Source organism: Ahaetulla prasina, chromosome 15, assembly GCF_028640845.1.
Source record: "Ahaetulla prasina isolate Xishuangbanna chromosome 15, ASM2864084v1, whole genome shotgun sequence".
NCBI classification, from domain to species: domain Eukaryota; kingdom Metazoa; phylum Chordata; class Lepidosauria; order Squamata; family Colubridae; genus Ahaetulla; species Ahaetulla prasina.
In genome coordinates this window covers 17,428,983-17,446,266 of record NC_080553.1, presented here as the reverse complement: position 1 = coordinate 17,446,266, position 17,284 = coordinate 17,428,983, and the positions used below count along the sequence as shown (strand labels likewise).

Here is a 17,284-nt window from a genome sequence, read left to right as displayed (position 1 = left end):
AATATACAGTCATTGAGAAAATGAGATAGATAAATAGATAAACAGTCATTGAGATGGATGGAAGGATAGATATGGATAGATAAATATGAGATAGATAGATAGATAGATAGATAGATAGATAGATAGATAAACAGTCATTGAGATGGATGGATGGATAGATATGGATAGATAAATATGAGAGATAGATAGATAGATAGATAGATAGATAGATAGATAGAGATAGATAGATAGATAGATAGATAGATAGATAGATAGATAGATAGATAGATAGATAGATAGATAGATAGATAGATAGATAGATAGATAGATAGATAACAGTCATATTGGGATAGATGATGGATAGATGGATAGATAAATATACAGTCATTGAGAAAATGAGATAGATAAATAGATAAACAGTCATTGAGATGGATGGAAGGATAGATATGGATAGATAAATATGAGATAGATAGATAGATAGATAGATAGATAGATAGATAAACAGTCATTGAGATGGATGGATGGATAGATATGGATAGATAAATATGAGAGATAGATAGATAGATAGATAGATAGATAGATAGATAGATAGATAGATAGATAGATAGATAGATAGATAGATAACATATTGGGATAGATGATGGATGAATAGATGGATAGATGTGATGGATAGATATGAGATAGATAAATAGATAAACAGTCATTGAGATGGATGGATGGATAGATATGGATAGATAAATATGAGATAGATAGATAGATAGATAGATAGATAGATAGATAGATAGATAGATAGATAAACAGTCATTGAGATAGATGACGGATGGATGGATAGATACGGATAAATATGAGATAGATAGATAACAGTCATATTGGGATAGATGATGGATAGATATGATGAATAGATACATGATATAGACAGATAGTCATTGAGAAGATGATGGATGGATGGATGGATGGATGGATGGATATATATGATGGATAGATAGATAAATAGAGATGATAGATAGATAGATAGATAGATAGATAGATAGATAGATAGATAGATAGATAGATCCATCCAAATTTTGATCTGTGGGAATGTTGTGATAGTAGTAACTGTAAGGATCAGTCCTAAGCCACTTTTTTCAGCACCATTGTTAACTTTGAATGGTCACTAAATGAATGGTTGTAAATCGAGGACCACGTGTCAAAAGATCTGGGAAACTTGCTTCAGCGCTTCTCACTTTGGATGAGTGACAAGAATTTCTTAAACTTTATAAATACAAAGTCTGCAACAACTGTTTTTTTTTCCTAAAACAAAAAAACAAAAACCAACAACTTTATTTTCTATCCCATTGAAACGAATCGTTTCTTTTTCAAAAATAACAAGTCGTAAATCTGAGGACAGAAGACAATCCAAGGTGAAAAAGACCGAGAATGTCAATCACGAAGTCTTCAGCGACAATAAACTGCCATTCGTGGCCTCGTCGGGAGTCTGCGTCTCCGTCGCCACATCCGTCGGTTCTGGCAACGGTAAAGCCAGGATCTCCTTGGTGAAGTAAGCTGCTGTCACTTCCTCGGGGATTTCTTCCTGAATTATGTCCTCTGAACCTGCGAAAGGGAAGAGATGCTAGGATTTGGCGTCGCCTGGAAACCGTGCAAGGAATCTACAAGATCACTGTATCCACGAGCTACACTGAATTAAAAAAAATTTTTTTGCCCTTTTAATTGCAATGCAGCTATTCTTACATTCCTGTGAAGGGGGGCGGGGGGAGAGGATCTCAATTGGGACATATTTTTGCCCTTTCCCCCACTCCCCCCAGTACTGGGATGGGAGACCATTAAGCGATCCCAGGGCTCTAAGATGAACTTGAAAATTAGGCGAAGTAGCCCAAAGGAAGTCGTTGCAAGCTATTGCCACAACACTGCCAAGAAAATGAGATTACTTTCCTCAAAAAACTGAGTTTATTTTTATTTTTAACAGTGGACAAGTACTGCTTCTTACATTGGTTTTATCTCTGCGAGGGAAAACTAGTCGGTTTCTTTGGCTTTTGACAATAATTTAGATTTGGCTCTTATTTGATCTCTGCTCTCTCTAGTTTGACCCCAAATGTATTTAAAACCCAGAAACCAAGACAGGCGGGAACCGAATTATCCTAATACAGATAGTTCTCGGCTTACGACCGTTTCACTTAGTGCCTGTTCAAAGTTACAACGGATCTCCCCCGGAGTATTTACACAGCACTCGTTTTGCAACGTTTCTGCTGTAAACCAACATTTATCCTGATTTGGGGCAAAAACAGCCCGTAACAAAACCATTGCTTCTCTCGAAGGCCGTGTTGTTTACTTTACAGCTGCCGTGCTCCTTTAATGACCATCATGAATAAAGCTCATAAAATCAGGTCGGCCATGTGGGTGACCCCGTCTTACGTTCTGTCACAATTTACGACCCTAATGGGACGGCCCTGCAGAGATCGGGCACCCACAAAGCGCAAAGGATCCTTTTTTTGCAAGAGGGGTTTGCGGTTCAGCACCTGTGGGATCATAGCGCCCGCACTCTATGCGGCCGCCCTCGGGGTTGAATCCCAGAAGCGTGGTGAGATACTCCGCCAACTCTTCTTCTGTGAAATGCTCTCCTGCTCAAGACAAACGAGAAAACACTCGGTCACCTAACCCGAGCAGAACCACCAATTTCCCCAAGGTTTTGCATGCTCAATGCACACACACAGACACACCTACCTTTGTGTTGCAGCAACAACAGCAGGTCATCTCGGTTGATGGCGGCTTCGTGGTCCTCGTTCTTATAACCCAACATTTCGAAGGCCTGCTGGATTTCCTTCGAGGCCAGCCCAAAGGCAGGCCGATGGTTCAAGTAGAGTTTGATGAAGTCCCCTAAATTGATATGGGTGACTTGCTTCCCGGTATCCAGAAATTCACTGAATTTGACTTCGTTCAGCATGTCTTCAATCTAAAAGGAGGAATGAGGTGCTATCAGACCTGAGAAACCTTTCAAAACCTGGCCTTGCAGGATGTGTGCTAAGCCCCGATGAGATTTTATTTGCTGCTAATTTTATTGTCCCGGTGTTTAATTCTTCGTGTATTCTTAGCGCAGCTGATTCTTTTTGTATTGTTTTGTTCCTTTTAACATTGTAAGCTGACCACATTCGGGGTGAGATGGGTGGCAAGTAAATTTAATAAATGAACACATTAAAATTTGCTTGAAGGGTTGTCCGGCCGTACAAGATGGAAGTTCACAGGTTTTCCAGTTGCCAAGCCTGAACACCCCGATTCTAAATCAAACCGATAAATGAACACAAACGATTTTCAATCGTGCTGCCGCAGGAATGCTTTGACAAGCCGAAGGAAAGAGAGAAAGTGTCACCTTCGGCCACCTTTGAAACCCAGTTTGCAGAGCGTTTGCTATGACCATCATTTGTGTTGTAAATGTACCTTTGAAGAAGGTTTTTTTTTCTTTTTCTTTTTCTTTTCTTTTATGTATACTGAGAGCATAAGCACCAAAACAAATTCCTTGTGTGTCCAATCACACTTGGCCAATAAATTCTATTCTATTCTATTCTATTCTATTTTCCTCTTCTCCTGATTTGCAAACCTGGCCAGACAGGAAAGAAGAAGAAAAAAAAACCACAGTTCCCACAAGATTTAAACTGTGGCTGGAGGCATTCTTCCAAACCAAAGATTGAGGAAGCAACGCTGAGGAACCGTTAAGTCAGGAGCAAGAAGCCGTTGGGTTTCGGAGGTCAAAACGAGATGCGTAACGATCCTCCCTCCATCCCTCCCCACCCACCCGCTGCCCCTGAAAACCAACTGACCTGATCCTCGGAGGGATAAAACCCCATCGCACGGATCACAAAAGGGACCTGATCCAAAGGGATGTGTGTAGACACCTCCCTAGGTTTCATGGTGTCGATGCCTTGATGGACCAGCTGGGCGTAGTAGAAATAGTCTTCCAGCTCCTGAACGTGTAACAAAGGATCTTGAGCGTGCAATAATAGCGTGCAATAAGAGGGAGTCCACGACTTAAGACCACAACCGAGCCAGTGGTAAAATCCAAATTTTTTTCCGACCGGTTCTGTGGGCATGGCTTGGTGGATGTGGTGGGCGTGGCTTAGTGGGCGTGGCAGGGGAAGGATACTGCAAAATCTCCATTCCCACTCCCCTCCAGGGGGAAGGATACTGCAAAATCCCCATTCCCTCCCCATTCCAGGGGAAGGATATTGCAAAATCTCCATTCCCACCCCAGTCTTGGGGGAAGGATACTGCAAAATCCCCATTCCAAGGGAAGGATATTGCACAATCTCCATTCCCACCCCGCTCTGGGGCCAGTCAGAGGTGTTAATTTGCTGGTTCTCTGAACTACTCAAAATTTCCGCTACCAGTTCTCCAGAACCTGTACGAACCTGCTGGATTTCACCTCTGAACCGAGCCCAAAACTTTCCGTTGCTAAGCGAGACAGTTCTTAAAAAGGGAGTCGTTTCCCTGTTTTACGACCTTCCTTGCCATAGCTGCTAAGTGCATCCCTTAAGTTAGTAACATGGATGTTAAGCGAATCCAGCTTCCCCACGGACTCCGAAGGTCACAAAATGTGATTCCATGATGACCCCGGGGATACTGCAACCGTCATAAATTTGAGTTAGTTGCCAAGCGTCTGAAATTTTCCCGGTAGGGCTGGCAGCAGGGAGCTCTGCCCACCCGCTGGGATGTCATTACACCTGTTTTTGAACCTCTGCTCATGCGCTGAAGAAGCATGTGTGAACACTCACACTTCTGAACCAGTAGCAAAGGTTAATTGCATTTCACCGCTGGTGTTACCTAAACACCAAACCGAGAGGATTTACCTTGAAAAACGCACCATCTCTGCCTCCTTCCAATAGGTTGTAAAATGGGATCAGATCTTTGCCACCCAGGAAAACAGCGGCATCCAGAGCGCTGGAGAAGGAGGCAGGGCAGGGGATCCCTGGTTTAGAAGACCCTGCAGTTTCTCACCAGCCTCCCGGCCGCTGGAAAGAAATCGAAGTTCCCCACCTTGGAGGAACTGAGCAAAGCTAACCTCCAGCTCTTGTGTTCCTGGCAACCTGAAGATGGGTGGACTTCAACTCCCTGGATTACCCAGCCAGTCGGGGCTTAACCTCCCTGCCCTCAAAGGAACCGTCACTCACTTGAGATTCACGTCCCACTTCATCACCGTCGAGTCGCTGCCCCCCGCCGTGAAGAGGTAGCGTCCGGTGTAGGAACAGGTGAGGTCGGCCACCCCTGCAGGGTGGCAAATGAAAGCCGAGGATTTGTGCGGGTTCCCATCGACGGGTAAGATCTGCAGGCCAACCTAGAGAAGAAGATGGGAGAGAAGAACCAGTTTCTCTCCAGCCCTGCCTGGAGGAATCTGAAGGCACAAAGCAAAGGTACTTCCCAGTACCTTGTCTTTTGTGATGTAGGCCAGGTAGCGCTTCTGAGGATCCTGGTCCTCACCCAAAGGAAGGATGGCAAACTTCTCAAGAGGAGAACCATAGGCAGGTCCCAAAGCGGTCTTCCTAAAAGAAGCACGTCATGAAAAAGCCTGGCAACCCCAACCAGCTCCTACCAAGCACAGGTCCTTCTCTCATTGGCTTTCTTGCCTTAGAAGAACCTTCCCTGAGTCATGGTCGGTAGGCTTGGATTTGGTAAGGCAGGACTGTCTGAGTTGGCTCACAGTCTAAGCTGAAAATCGCCCTAGAAAACCATAATATTTGGGCCTAGAGAAGTGACATGGCTAAAGGCAATTTAACCAAATTACATCTTAGTGTTTGTGGGAACGAAACAAGGTCTCGGATTGTGTTTGTTGGAAGGTCATCACGGATCGATCGATCTAATCAGTCTATCAACTTCTATCTATCTCAATGTTTTCCAACCATGTCAACTTTAAGATGGGTGGACTTCCACTCCCAGAATTTCCCAGCCAGCATAGCTTAGTTGGTTGGGTTGAAGTCCACCCATCTTACAATTGACAAGGTTGAAAAACACTTATCTACCATCTATTTATCTCTCTCTCTCTTTATCCATCCATCCAACCAACCAACCAACCCAACCCAACCCAACCCAACCCAACCTAACCACCCAACACAATTATATTTCACCTTTCCTTCAGAAACCCAAGTACCAGTTCTCTTTCTTCCTCAAATCACAACAATGACAACCCCTTGAGATATATTAACTGGAGGGGACGCCGGCCCAAAGTTACTCACTGTGTGTCTGTGACTGAGGGGGTCTCCCACTCCTAGTCCAACCTCACCTCCTTACAGGCCAGATCCTGACCCTTTGCAGACATCCACCCGCACAGGGCTTTTCGCCAGTCAACTACCTGCACAACTTGGTGGTCACGTTATAAAGCTTCATTTTGTAGTGATCGTTGGCGGTGAGGAAAAAGTACTCGGTTGTGATTGGGGGATACCAAGCGATGTACATAGGGACTGCACTCTGCTCAATCCGGTCTCTTCGGATTACCACCAGCTCGTCTTTGACGGTTTTCGCCAAGTCGTATTCCACCTGAAACACCAAGCAACGTTATCTTTACGAGAACATACACCAAAGAAATAAAATATCTGGTTTTGCACATCGTAACAGCTGCACAAATAACATAGGAGCAAAAGTGGAAACAGGAAAAGATACCAACAGATGAAGAAGGGATAGGGAAAGCTTTAGAGTGTGCTGAGATGGACAAAAGTTAACAAAAGAAATTAAAGAGAAAGAAAAGACAGATTACTATATAATCTGGAATAAATGGTATGAATGGCTTGAATCTAGAAATAAAGGGGGGAAAAATAAAGGGGAGAAATTAGAATGTAAAGAATGTATTAGAAATGTATAATATGTAAATAATAAATATATTAGAATCTAGAAAAGTAAAGCTATTAGTATTAGATAATTTAATGTAAATAAAGAAAAGGGATAAGAAAAAAAAATAACAAATGTGATTTTGGGGGAAAGGTATAAAAGCCAAAGAAGACCACTAAGAAAAGCTGTTTAGAAGTAGGAAATATTTATATGTTATATGTTGTGCGTCTTTCAAATTGTGTATCACATTAAAATAATAAAAGAAAAAAAAAGAAAAAAGAAAAACCAAGCAACGCCGATCCAACAACCGCACCGACAAGCCTTTGCTTGGTTCTTCTGCAGGGAGACATTTTAGAGTGGCATCACTCTGGGTCTAACTGGACTGATTAGGCAAATTGACCACCACTGATCCAACTGAGTTGGCCCACATGTTGACCCAGATGTTGGCCACTTGTACCTTTCAACTCAAGAGGCAACCGAGTCTTCCTGTTTAGCTTGGGACGGTAGCCATATCTCACTCTAGATCCAAACAGTGGTGGGTTTCACCATTTTTTATTACTGGTTCTGTGGGTGTGGCTTGATGGGTGTGGCTTGGTGGGCGTGGCAGGGGAAGGTTACTGAAAAATCCCCATTTCCTCCCGATCAGCTGGGACTCGGGAGGCAGAGAATAGATGAGGGCGGGGCCAATCAGAAGTTTTACTACCGGTTCTCCGAATTACTCAAAATTTCCGCTGCCGGTTCTCCAGAACTGCTCAGAACCTGCTGAAACCCACCTCTGGATCCAAAAATCCTCCAGGTTCCCATCTTGCCTTCTAGAACCCACCTTCCTCCTTTGACTCCAGGCCAACCTGCATTGTTCTGAATGAACAACTGCCGAGGTTTATTGGTCCGGGAATTTTTCCAGGTGGAGACTCCAGTCGGGTGGTCCATTTTTACCAGATGTGCCCAACCGCTAGACTTACCAAGAGCCGGTCTTCTCCAAGGCTTAAGAGCCGTGGTTCACTGCTATCTAGGTGTACCCCAAAAAGAATGGTGCGAATCGGCTTGTAGTGGGAGTGGAGGGCAGCCAGGCGGTCCCAGACTTTCTTCTCCTCCACGACAGCTTTTTTGTAAAGGTTCAGCGACAGCCTTTCATCCTGAAAGACGAGAAAAAAAAAATAGACTCGGAAGGAAAAAACCAGTATTCTAGACGTTGAAGTTGACAGGTTTTCAAGTTGCCGGTTTTGAGAAAACCCTCTTTCGCGGAGAGCTAGAAGGAAGGAACGACGAGGTAATACCAGTGGTGAAATCCTCCACAGTTTGCCACTGGTTCGCTGTCTGCGCATGCGCACTGTGCGCCAAATGCACGCTGTGTGTGGAACAAGGAGGCTTGACAAGGTAAGTAGAACAGTGAGGGGGGGGGAATAGCTGTGCCGCGCGATTTAGATTCGCTAGAAACCAAGATTTCTTGCTTTCTAGCGAACATAAACTGTGCAGCACAGCTGATCGTCAGAAATACCGGTTCAGATGATGAACCGGTAGCTTTTTTTTAACTACCGGTTTGCCTGAACCGGTAGCATTTTTTTTACTACTGGTTCGCCCGAACCAGTAGCTTTTATTACTACCAGTTCACCTGAAACAGTGTGAACCGGTAGTATTTTACCCCTGGGTAATAGGAAACGGAAGTGGGATGAGGTCATGGAGAAAGACATTCACTACTCACGGCTGTGGCAAGATATTCAGAATTTTGGGAGAAGCTCATGATAGTGATGGGTCCTTTTGAGTAGCGGAAAGGTTCTGGATGGTCGTTTACCAACGATATGGAATCAAGGATATAAAGAGCTCCATTCAGAAATCCAGCAGCTAACAAAGAACCTAAGATGCACATTAAAAAAACAACAACAGTTGGTCCAAAATCCGGTAAAGTCCTGGAGATGTCTTGGGACACTGTTTGTTCATAAGCCATGACTGTCTTCATAAACCAGGGGTGTGAAAGTCAAAGCCGGGCGGGGGGGGCGGATCTGGTGCTTACATCTGACCCGTGGGGCTATCCTGGAAACAGCAAAGGACCGGCGGGTTGTGCCACTGTCAGTGAAAATGGAGCTCGGGCAGAGCACTCGGGCCATGAATGACGTTGAACTGGCCATGCCCCCCCCCCGGCCCCTCCAAGGTCAAACACAACCCTGATGCGGCCCTGAATGAAATCGAGTTTGACACCCCTGTCATAAACAAAATCCTTCCATGATGTTTCTCCAAAATGACTCCTAACAACTTTACTTATGAGTGTCCACCAGGCAGGGTGGTCCTTCTCTAGTAGACACCACCAAAGGTGGGATTCAGCCTGTTTGAACCAGTTTGGGCGAACTGGTAGTAGCGACCTGTGGGTGGGATGCTGCCGGTTTAACAACTGGTTTGGTGATTGCGCGCTGTGCGGGCATGCATGCGCACTTTTACAAATACTAACTTTCTGTATTAAACACTTGGGAGTAACACAGCTGAGCGTGGTGATCTGCCCTGCCACACCAATCAGCTGAGAAGATAAAGGTAAGTAAAACGCAGAGGCAGGCGGGCCGACCTCATCGTCGGAGCTACCGGTTCGCTCGAACCGTTCCGAACCGGTAGAATCCCACCCCTGCCTTTACCTATATTCGCTCAACCGGAGCCAGCGAATAATTCTTTCGACAAGTATTGTAATTGTTTAGGATTCTCTTCCTCATGCAGGAACTGAGCCCGGGGAGAGGAGTTACTTTCAACCAGACAAAAATATGAGAAGGAAGGACAGACGATTACCGTCATGATTGTAAGAGAGGCAGCTGATGCTTTCGCCCTTAAAGATTCGGCTGACGAGGTATTTGTTGAGGAGGTAGCTCCAGACTTTCAGGAGGCCACAGTAGCTTCCCTTGGCCAGCAGAGGTTTGCAAGGGTGGCAGGCGACGGTGTAGACAGCGTCCTTGGGTTCCTCCAGGCACTTGGTGACTTGAGTTCCCTCTGTCTTGACGTGAATTACCACGGCATCCGAGGTCGCCACGATGAAATTCCTACCTCGGAGGGCAAAAGGTTGCATGTTTTGGACCCCCCGACCCAAAAGAAATTTGCATTCTTCCCCCCAGCCTTCAACCCCCTCATGGCCAACAGAATTTTTTTTAAAAAAATCTCTGCAGAGCACCCAAGATCTACTCACCTAATAATGAAGGGTTTGCCAGACAAAGTGCACGATTCGGGGTACTTGGTGACATCTTCAGGAGAGGCGGGTTTCTTGGAGAAGGAGAAAGACCGGATGGATCCCAGTTTAAACTGGCTGTACCAGTGTGTCAGCTGCAGGTCCCCGTCGTAGAATTTAATGTGGCCTCTGACGTCGCAGGTCACAAACAACCTGGGGAGAAGATCAAAGGATAAAGAAGTCGGGGTTTTGTTTTGTTTTTTCCTCCTTTCCAGCCAAACCAGGTTCTCAAGACAGGCCTGCCTTCAAGAAGTGCTTGTTTGGGGGCTGGAGTTTGAAAAATAAAATTAAAAAAAAAAATTCAGTTTTGTGAATTGCGCTGAGCAGGAGTTTTCACTGGGTCGCCTGCTCTCCAAACGCAGAACCGGGTGTAAAGTGGCATGTTGAGCTTAGCTGCAGCACCCTCTACTGGCCAAAAGAGGAAAATAGGGTTTTATCCCTACGACCATTTCCCCCTGGGTTCTGGGTATGTCCTCCACTTATGACCCTTATTCAGCAAGTCGTGACCCGCTTACTCGTCCATGATGACCAGGATAGTGATGGCGTCTTTCTGTAGATGGACCAGCTTGATGGATTTTATGTTGTACAGTCGGTCACACGAAGTTTGCAACGGTGTGCAGACGGTGTCCCAGATTACCAGTTTCCCTTCCGAGGTGGCGGTCAACGCTTGGGAAGTGCGGAAATGGAAACGGGACTGGCTGAAGAATCCCACCGCCTTGTTGAAAGTCTGCAGGAAGATCACCGATCCAGGGATCAGGACCTAAAACATCTACGCCAAAAAAATCTGGGTCTGCAACTTCTACCAGGTCTATGCCTAGGCGGTCCTCAGTTTACGGCCACAATCGAGCCCGACATTTCTGTTGCTAAGCAAGACAGTCGCTAAGGGAGTTCACCCCATTTTACAACTTTTCTCGCCACAGTTGTTAAGCAAATCGCTTCCGTTGTAAGATTAGTCATACGGTTGTTAAGTGCATCATTGGCTCTGCTTGTCAAAAGGTTGCAAAAAGAGGAGAAGGAAGAAGAAGAAGAGGAGGAGAAGGAGGAGAAAAAGAAGGAGGAGGAGGAGGAGGAGGAGGAAGAAGAGGAGGAGCTCTTGGCTTCCAGGGGTCTTTAAACCCCCTTGCGACCCCTCCAATGAGATCCTGGAAAGAACACACACCCCGCCATCACAAGCATTTCAAAATCTCAAGTAGTTTTGAGGGACACTGACTTACTTTGTCTGTCAAGAGAGGAGCGTGGTAGAGCAGAGTGTTATCCTCCTAGGGAGACATAGAAAGAAGAAAAGGAGAAGTCTCAAAGCTGCCCAACCTTAAGACTTGTGGACTTCAACTCCCAGAATTCCCCATGTTGAAGTCCACAAGTCTTAAGGTTGTGAACCATTGCTCTAAACATTTAATCAACACCTTAGAAGCCATCTCCAGCTGCTCTCCAAGGTATGAAGACACAAGAACATCCTTCCGAGACCTCATCCTTCAAAACCTGGACCAGACCATCAAGAACTTGTCGACCCTGCTCGCTGGGGATTTTAGGAATTGTCACCCCCTCCCATCCCATCCTCCCTGGAGGATGCAGGTTTAAGAAGATAGGTTTTTTGGCGTAAGATATGCAACGAGAGCAGGGTTGTGGGGTATCTCATTTACTCACTCACTTTTACTTACCCATAAGTAGAAGACGACTTGGCTTTGGCTATTGCTCACCAGCTCCTTCGCAGTTTGGAGACTGAATTCAATGTAATTCTGAAAGACAGACTAAATTTTGAGCCTCCTCATCGAAACTGCATTTTGTACCTGAACACATGACGCAACCCGTTTTCGCTTCCCGAGTCTTTAGCAATTCTGGCTGAAGGTAAAAACTTTGGTGGCACCAAACTGTGGCTTCTTCACCCAGCTTGGCAGACGATGGCTTTTTAAGCTCTTCATTGCCGTGACCGACAGTTATTCTAATTTTGATTTTTTTCCATTCCTGCCAAAATAAAGCTGGAAAAAGCTTAGGTGTCAGTTTTGGAAGGCAATTTTCTTTTTGCTTCTTAACTGCCACATATTTTAGCTGGGGAAGTTGGGAGGGGGTTGTTGCTGGAGCGGTAGAAAGTTAGTCATAACAACATTCTGTATTCAAGGACTTTTGCCTGCGTCTGATGGAGACTGCCTGAAGTTTGTATCCAATTGAGAGCGAAGAATTGATTGGACAATGTGATGAACTTGTGGGTGTGGGGCAGGGCTGTGAACTGTCAAATGGGTGTGGAAAACCTGGAAGCATTCAGTTTCGGGTTTTCCCAGCTGTGCCAACATGACATCTCTAATAAATTGGAACTTTGAGGAACCTCAAGCCTCAGAGCTTTATTTCGTTGGGGGTGTTCCTTGGAACCCTGACATTAGGAGGAGGACAGAGAGCTGGGGTGGGGGGGGTGTTTTTCTCCTCTGTCAATATTTCATGGGTCAGCTAGAAGATATACCGAGTCAGATCCATAAATGGAGCATTTTGCCATCAGGGGTGCAGCTAACAGGTCGTATCCCTGAACATTTGGGAAGTGAAAACAGCAGCTGTATGGAAATGTTGGTTAAGCTCGCCGGGCTTGGAATTTCAGGAGCGGGGAAAAAAAACAACTAGAATGAAGCAAACGCTAATTTGGTAAAAGAATGTTTTAGAACAAAAACTCCGGCTATTAATGAATCGTTTATCCACCTTCCTCTGGCCCACAAAACCTGTATTTAGGCCCTGCAGAATCTTTGCCAAATTTTGCACAGCGGGAAAAAAACATATGATCCATAACAGGGGTCTCCAACTTTGGTCCCTTTAAGACTTGTGGACTTCAACTCCCAGAGTCCCTCAGCCAGCAAAGCTGGCTGAGGAACTCTGGGAGTTGAAGTCCACAAGTCTTAAAGGGACCAAGGTTGGAGACCCCTGATCCATAATAATCTCTCTCTTGCATACCCACGATCAGAAGGTCTCACCTGGAATCCAAACTGAGGTGGGATCTCCACACTGCAGATCGGCTTGGTGTCCAGGGTGGTCCACTTCCAGATGGAAACTTTCTGAGATAAGGAGGAGAACACCATGGGTGGTGGGAGGGTGGGAAGGAACCACCAGGAGATCAGTGTTCCTATCTGTGGGTTACGAAATACTACAAAATGCTTCCCTTACCTGCACGTCTTCGGCTCCAACGGTAGCCAGGAACTTGGAGTCGTGGGAAAGGGTAATGGCGCTGACTCCTCCTCCCGGGTGGCTGTCGAAGATGGTGTGGACCGGAATCCTGAAGAACAAGACGTCTGCAGTTGTGGCTGAGTGGAAGGGTCGCCATTTTGTGGGGGCCAACTTAACCATCTGAACTGGGAGGAGAACTCAGTAGAGCTACAGGACTAGGCCTGGAGATCTCCAGATATTTGCATAGTCCTTACGTACCTGAACATGATTAGTTGAATAACTGAGGATGTAACCTGGGTCATGAAAGGTCTGCAAGCCAACCACCAAGATCAGAGAGCATCAAGGACCCAACAGTCCTGCTCCTCTTCCACCTCTTCCTCTTCTTCCTCCTCCTCCTCCCCTTCCCTCCTCCTTCCTCCAGGCCTCCAACTCCTCTCCCTTCTACCACTGATATTACCTAGTTGGGTAATGAGACATCTACAAGAAAAACAACCAAGCTCAAAGAGCACCAGGAGCTCTACAGTATAATCCTGAGCTACAAATATTGTCTTCTGTTGGAACAATTAATTGAACTGGGCAGCCAAAAACCAGCCATCGGGTAGCTAGTTTTGGACCAGCAAATGTCTTTGAAGGTGAAGCCTATTATTTCAGTCACTTTTAACAAGATAAAAACTTGCTGATTCTACAGTAAGGAAGGTCTCCAAACCTGGCAACTTTAAGACTTGTGGACTTCAACTCCCAGAATTCCTCATGGTGGCTGAGGAATTCTGGGAGCTGAAGACCACAAGTCTTAAAATTTTGCCAAGTTTGGAGACCCCTGTTCCACAGGAGGGACAAGATTTCAGTTCAAAGACATTTTTATGGATTCCTGCTCTCACGGTTACTGCATCTGACCAACTCCAAGGAGATAACTCTACTCAGAAGACCAAGAGGTACCATGGCCTGCTATCAAGAACAGGAGAAGCTCATCCTGCAGACGCCAGAACCTTACGCAGAGTAGCTGTCCCAGAGGATCACCATGCTGTCAGGACCTCGGTCGGCTGTGGCAATCCACCGCCGGTCATCGCTGACACAGATGCAGGAGATGCAGCTGGAATGTCCCTAAGAAACACGGGAGGTCTCAGAAGACATCCTTGTAGTTGAGGTTGCTTTGTGTTCTATCCCACTCCCCACTTCACAGAGAAGACGCAGAGATGTGTGTCCCACAGTCCTTTATATTTGCAACAGACCTGATTTTTGGTAGTGAATGAAAGCCTTGGCAGCTACAGTGCAAAGGCCTGCCAAGTTCCAAGTTCTTTATCTCTTACGGAGACAGAAGCCCACGTGTCCAAGATTCATTGCCAAGAGCTCACAGAAAAAAGCCTTTGCACAGTCCAGGCCTTTAACTCCCAAACGATCAATCTGCAGTTCGCACTTGGTAGCTTTTGCCCGTCACAAGGGCCAGATGGCAACTCCACCCGCTTTTATCCCCTGTGGGGTGTGGCTCAGTGACTCAGCAATCTCTGAGCCTGCCACACCTCTTCCTTTGCTGCGTGTGCTTATCTTTTCGTCGCTGCCTTGGGTCAATCCAAGATTGATCCTTGGCAGCTGGAGCCTGAGGCATTGCCAGGGAGGAGGAGAATCTGGGAGAGGGAGGCCTCATCGTCTCCTCCCCATCACTCTCAGAGTCATCCTCCTCCATGAGGACAGGCTCGGAGGCCGGAGTCACAACACTTTGCACCCATCTGCTCTTTCTCATAAGATGATTCTTAAGGCTCAGAAGAGGTGGGGCCTGTAGCACCACCTGGAGAACTTGGACTTACCTGTAGGAGGTACTGTTTATTGTTCAAGATGTCATGGATCACAGCGGTGTGAGCAGAGACGTACAACAGCACCCGTTGATCTTCATCCAGAAGGTTGAAAACAGGCAGGTGGCTGTTGTAGCCAAAGACCCACGACAAGCTCTGGAAGAAATGTCAAAGTCAAATTATTGTGCCAAGACATCCCAAAGGACCGTCCAGACTAGGTCAATCAGAAGGCCCACCCAACTAAACATCACAAGAAGGGTTGTACAGGAATCCAGATGTTGGAAGGCGTCAACTGCCATCTGTTCACTGTCCTTCACCCGGACTTACAAGAGGGTGATCGGAAAGCGGTTGAGTCTTCTCCTCAAACAGCATCCCTGGGAAGGCGGATAAGACAATCGAATCTTCCTCCTGGAACATAGTCACACTGCTGGCGGTGGTTTGGGTCCTGGACGTCTCACTCTCTTTTTGAGAAGTCCCCATCCCTGTCTCTAGACTGGTCATTTCACTATCGCTTGGTGGCTCTTGGCTTCTGACGGACATCTTGGACTTCTCACTCTCCAAGGCAGTTGTTGCTGAACCTACCCTGCTGGTGGACCTCTTAATTTTTGAGGACACTGGTTCTAGGAAGATGCTTTTAGCTGGTTCTTGCTCCACAAGTCCAGGACTACCTTCTTCTGTTCTGGCCTCTGGGAGTTTTTCAGTGCTAGCTGGACCTCGTTCATCATCCCTGGTGCCAGGATTCCCATCATCCTCTCTCCCAGCTTCTAAGAGATTGTCTTCTACAGGAACCTCTGAAAATGGGGATGTTTCTTTTGACTGCATCTGCTCTTTGGGCTCCTCATCTTCAGGCGTCGGGGTCCTGATTTCTTGTCCCTGAACAGCAAAATAGAATTTGTAGCCGAACCTGGAAGTTGCTTCCCTGCTTTCTATTTCTATTTTGCCTCCTTTTCAATCTTTACCTGGGTTATTCCGTTCTGTGCTTCCAAATATACAATTCAGAGGCTCTTTTGGGATGACTGGGACATCCCCAGCCTTGCTAGGCAACAGGATGAGCCAACTGCTTCCAGGACAAAGTATTACAAATATTATTTACTAAAGTTATTTTCATTCGTAAGAATTAGTCTTGAAATAATTAAGTCAACAATATGAGTTGAAGTCTACCCATCTTCAAGTGGCCAAGATGGAGAAACGTGGTTTTAAGGAGATCCAGCAAATGATGGTCAATGGCAAGAGATGTTGGGTTGATGATATGGTCAATGGCAGGTCAACAGTTGTCCACTTCCAGCATCTCTTGCCATGGACCATCGTTGCCGGAACTCCTGAAATCAGTATTTCTCAACCACTTAAGCCACTTGAAGATGGGTGGACTTCAACTCCCAGAATTCCCAGCTTCGTGGCCTGGCTTCCTACTTACACTTGAGGGTACCACAATTCGAGGACCGATTTTCGGCAAAGAAATATTACTTTCCATCCTAGGGAAACCAGCTTCTTGGTCCTCTTGGTTGAAGTCATCGGTCTCCTCAGGGGGAGTTCCTGGAACTTCCAGGCGTTCCTTTGAGGACTTCTCTGAATAGTTCTCCTCATCTTCCTCCATTGTCTCCTGCAAATATTTGTAGGGTTGAGAGAAAGTTGGAATGGCATTAGTTGGAAAATGACGGTGTCAACTCGCAAAGCATCCCTGGTCTGTTATCGAGGCAACGGGGATGGGAAACTGACGAAGCAGCATGGCAGCCAAAAAACAGGAGCATATTCCAGCCTTATCTCTCCCAAGGCCATCTCCCAGGGTTACCCACAGCTGCCGTAGGGGAGTGATCTCTACAACCCACGAAACTGCTCCGTTGGCAAATGTGATTGATGACACACCCTGGAGGGGGAGGGGGGGAAACAGGGTCATGATTGGGGCGCAAATTACGTGGGGTCAGAGTTGGAATCACTTCGGAACTTGCGGACATGAAGCTCCTAATAAATAACTGGATTTCTTTTGAACCTTGGCTTGAGGCTCATGATTTAATTAGGGCATCCGTCAAAACCCTGACAGACGGTTCCCTTCCCCAAAAATCTAGGTTCATTCCAAATTGAAGGGAAATAGCTATGTTTGGGCTGAGAATTGTATCCAGAATCCCCATAAAGGATCTCTGGGCTTCATCCTGAAGTTTGGCAGAGTTGCCAGCTTCTTCTTTGAATCCATGCCAGTTTCTAGGCATTTTGGAAACTTTGCCCCATGGCCTTACTCAGCTTCCTCATCCTCAAGGAGTTGCCAGAGAGACCATAATTTCCCAAACCACATTTTCCTCACCAGCTGGCAACCTCCGATCCTGGCTTCCTCAAGCAGAATGACAGAGTTGGACGGGACCTTGAAGGTCTTCTAGTCCAA

At 46.1% G+C, this 17,284-nt stretch overlaps 1 protein-coding gene across 1 annotated transcript; it reads right to left on the bottom strand.

Annotated features, from left to right (window-relative positions):
* Positions 1 to 1,336: 1,336 nt before the first annotated feature.
* On the bottom strand, positions 1,337 to 16,504 carry CFAP251 (cilia and flagella associated protein 251). The gene is made up of 21 exons (XM_058158717.1): positions 16,325 to 16,504; positions 15,238 to 15,783; positions 14,926 to 15,066; positions 14,115 to 14,224; positions 13,124 to 13,232; positions 12,934 to 13,014; positions 11,641 to 11,718; positions 11,197 to 11,241; positions 10,498 to 10,709; positions 9,944 to 10,135; positions 9,553 to 9,800; positions 8,486 to 8,637; positions 7,746 to 7,919; positions 6,311 to 6,495; positions 5,390 to 5,504; positions 5,136 to 5,299; positions 4,815 to 4,905; positions 3,789 to 3,932; positions 2,698 to 2,926; positions 2,493 to 2,594; positions 1,337 to 1,569 (listed from the first exon to the last, which is right to left on the bottom strand). The coding sequence occupies exons 1-21, from the start codon at positions 16,502 to 16,504 to the stop codon at positions 1,403 to 1,405; spliced, it is 3,465 nt and encodes a 1,154-aa protein (XP_058014700.1). The 3' UTR covers positions 1,337 to 1,402.
* Between the last annotated feature and the right edge of the window lie 780 nt (positions 16,505 to 17,284).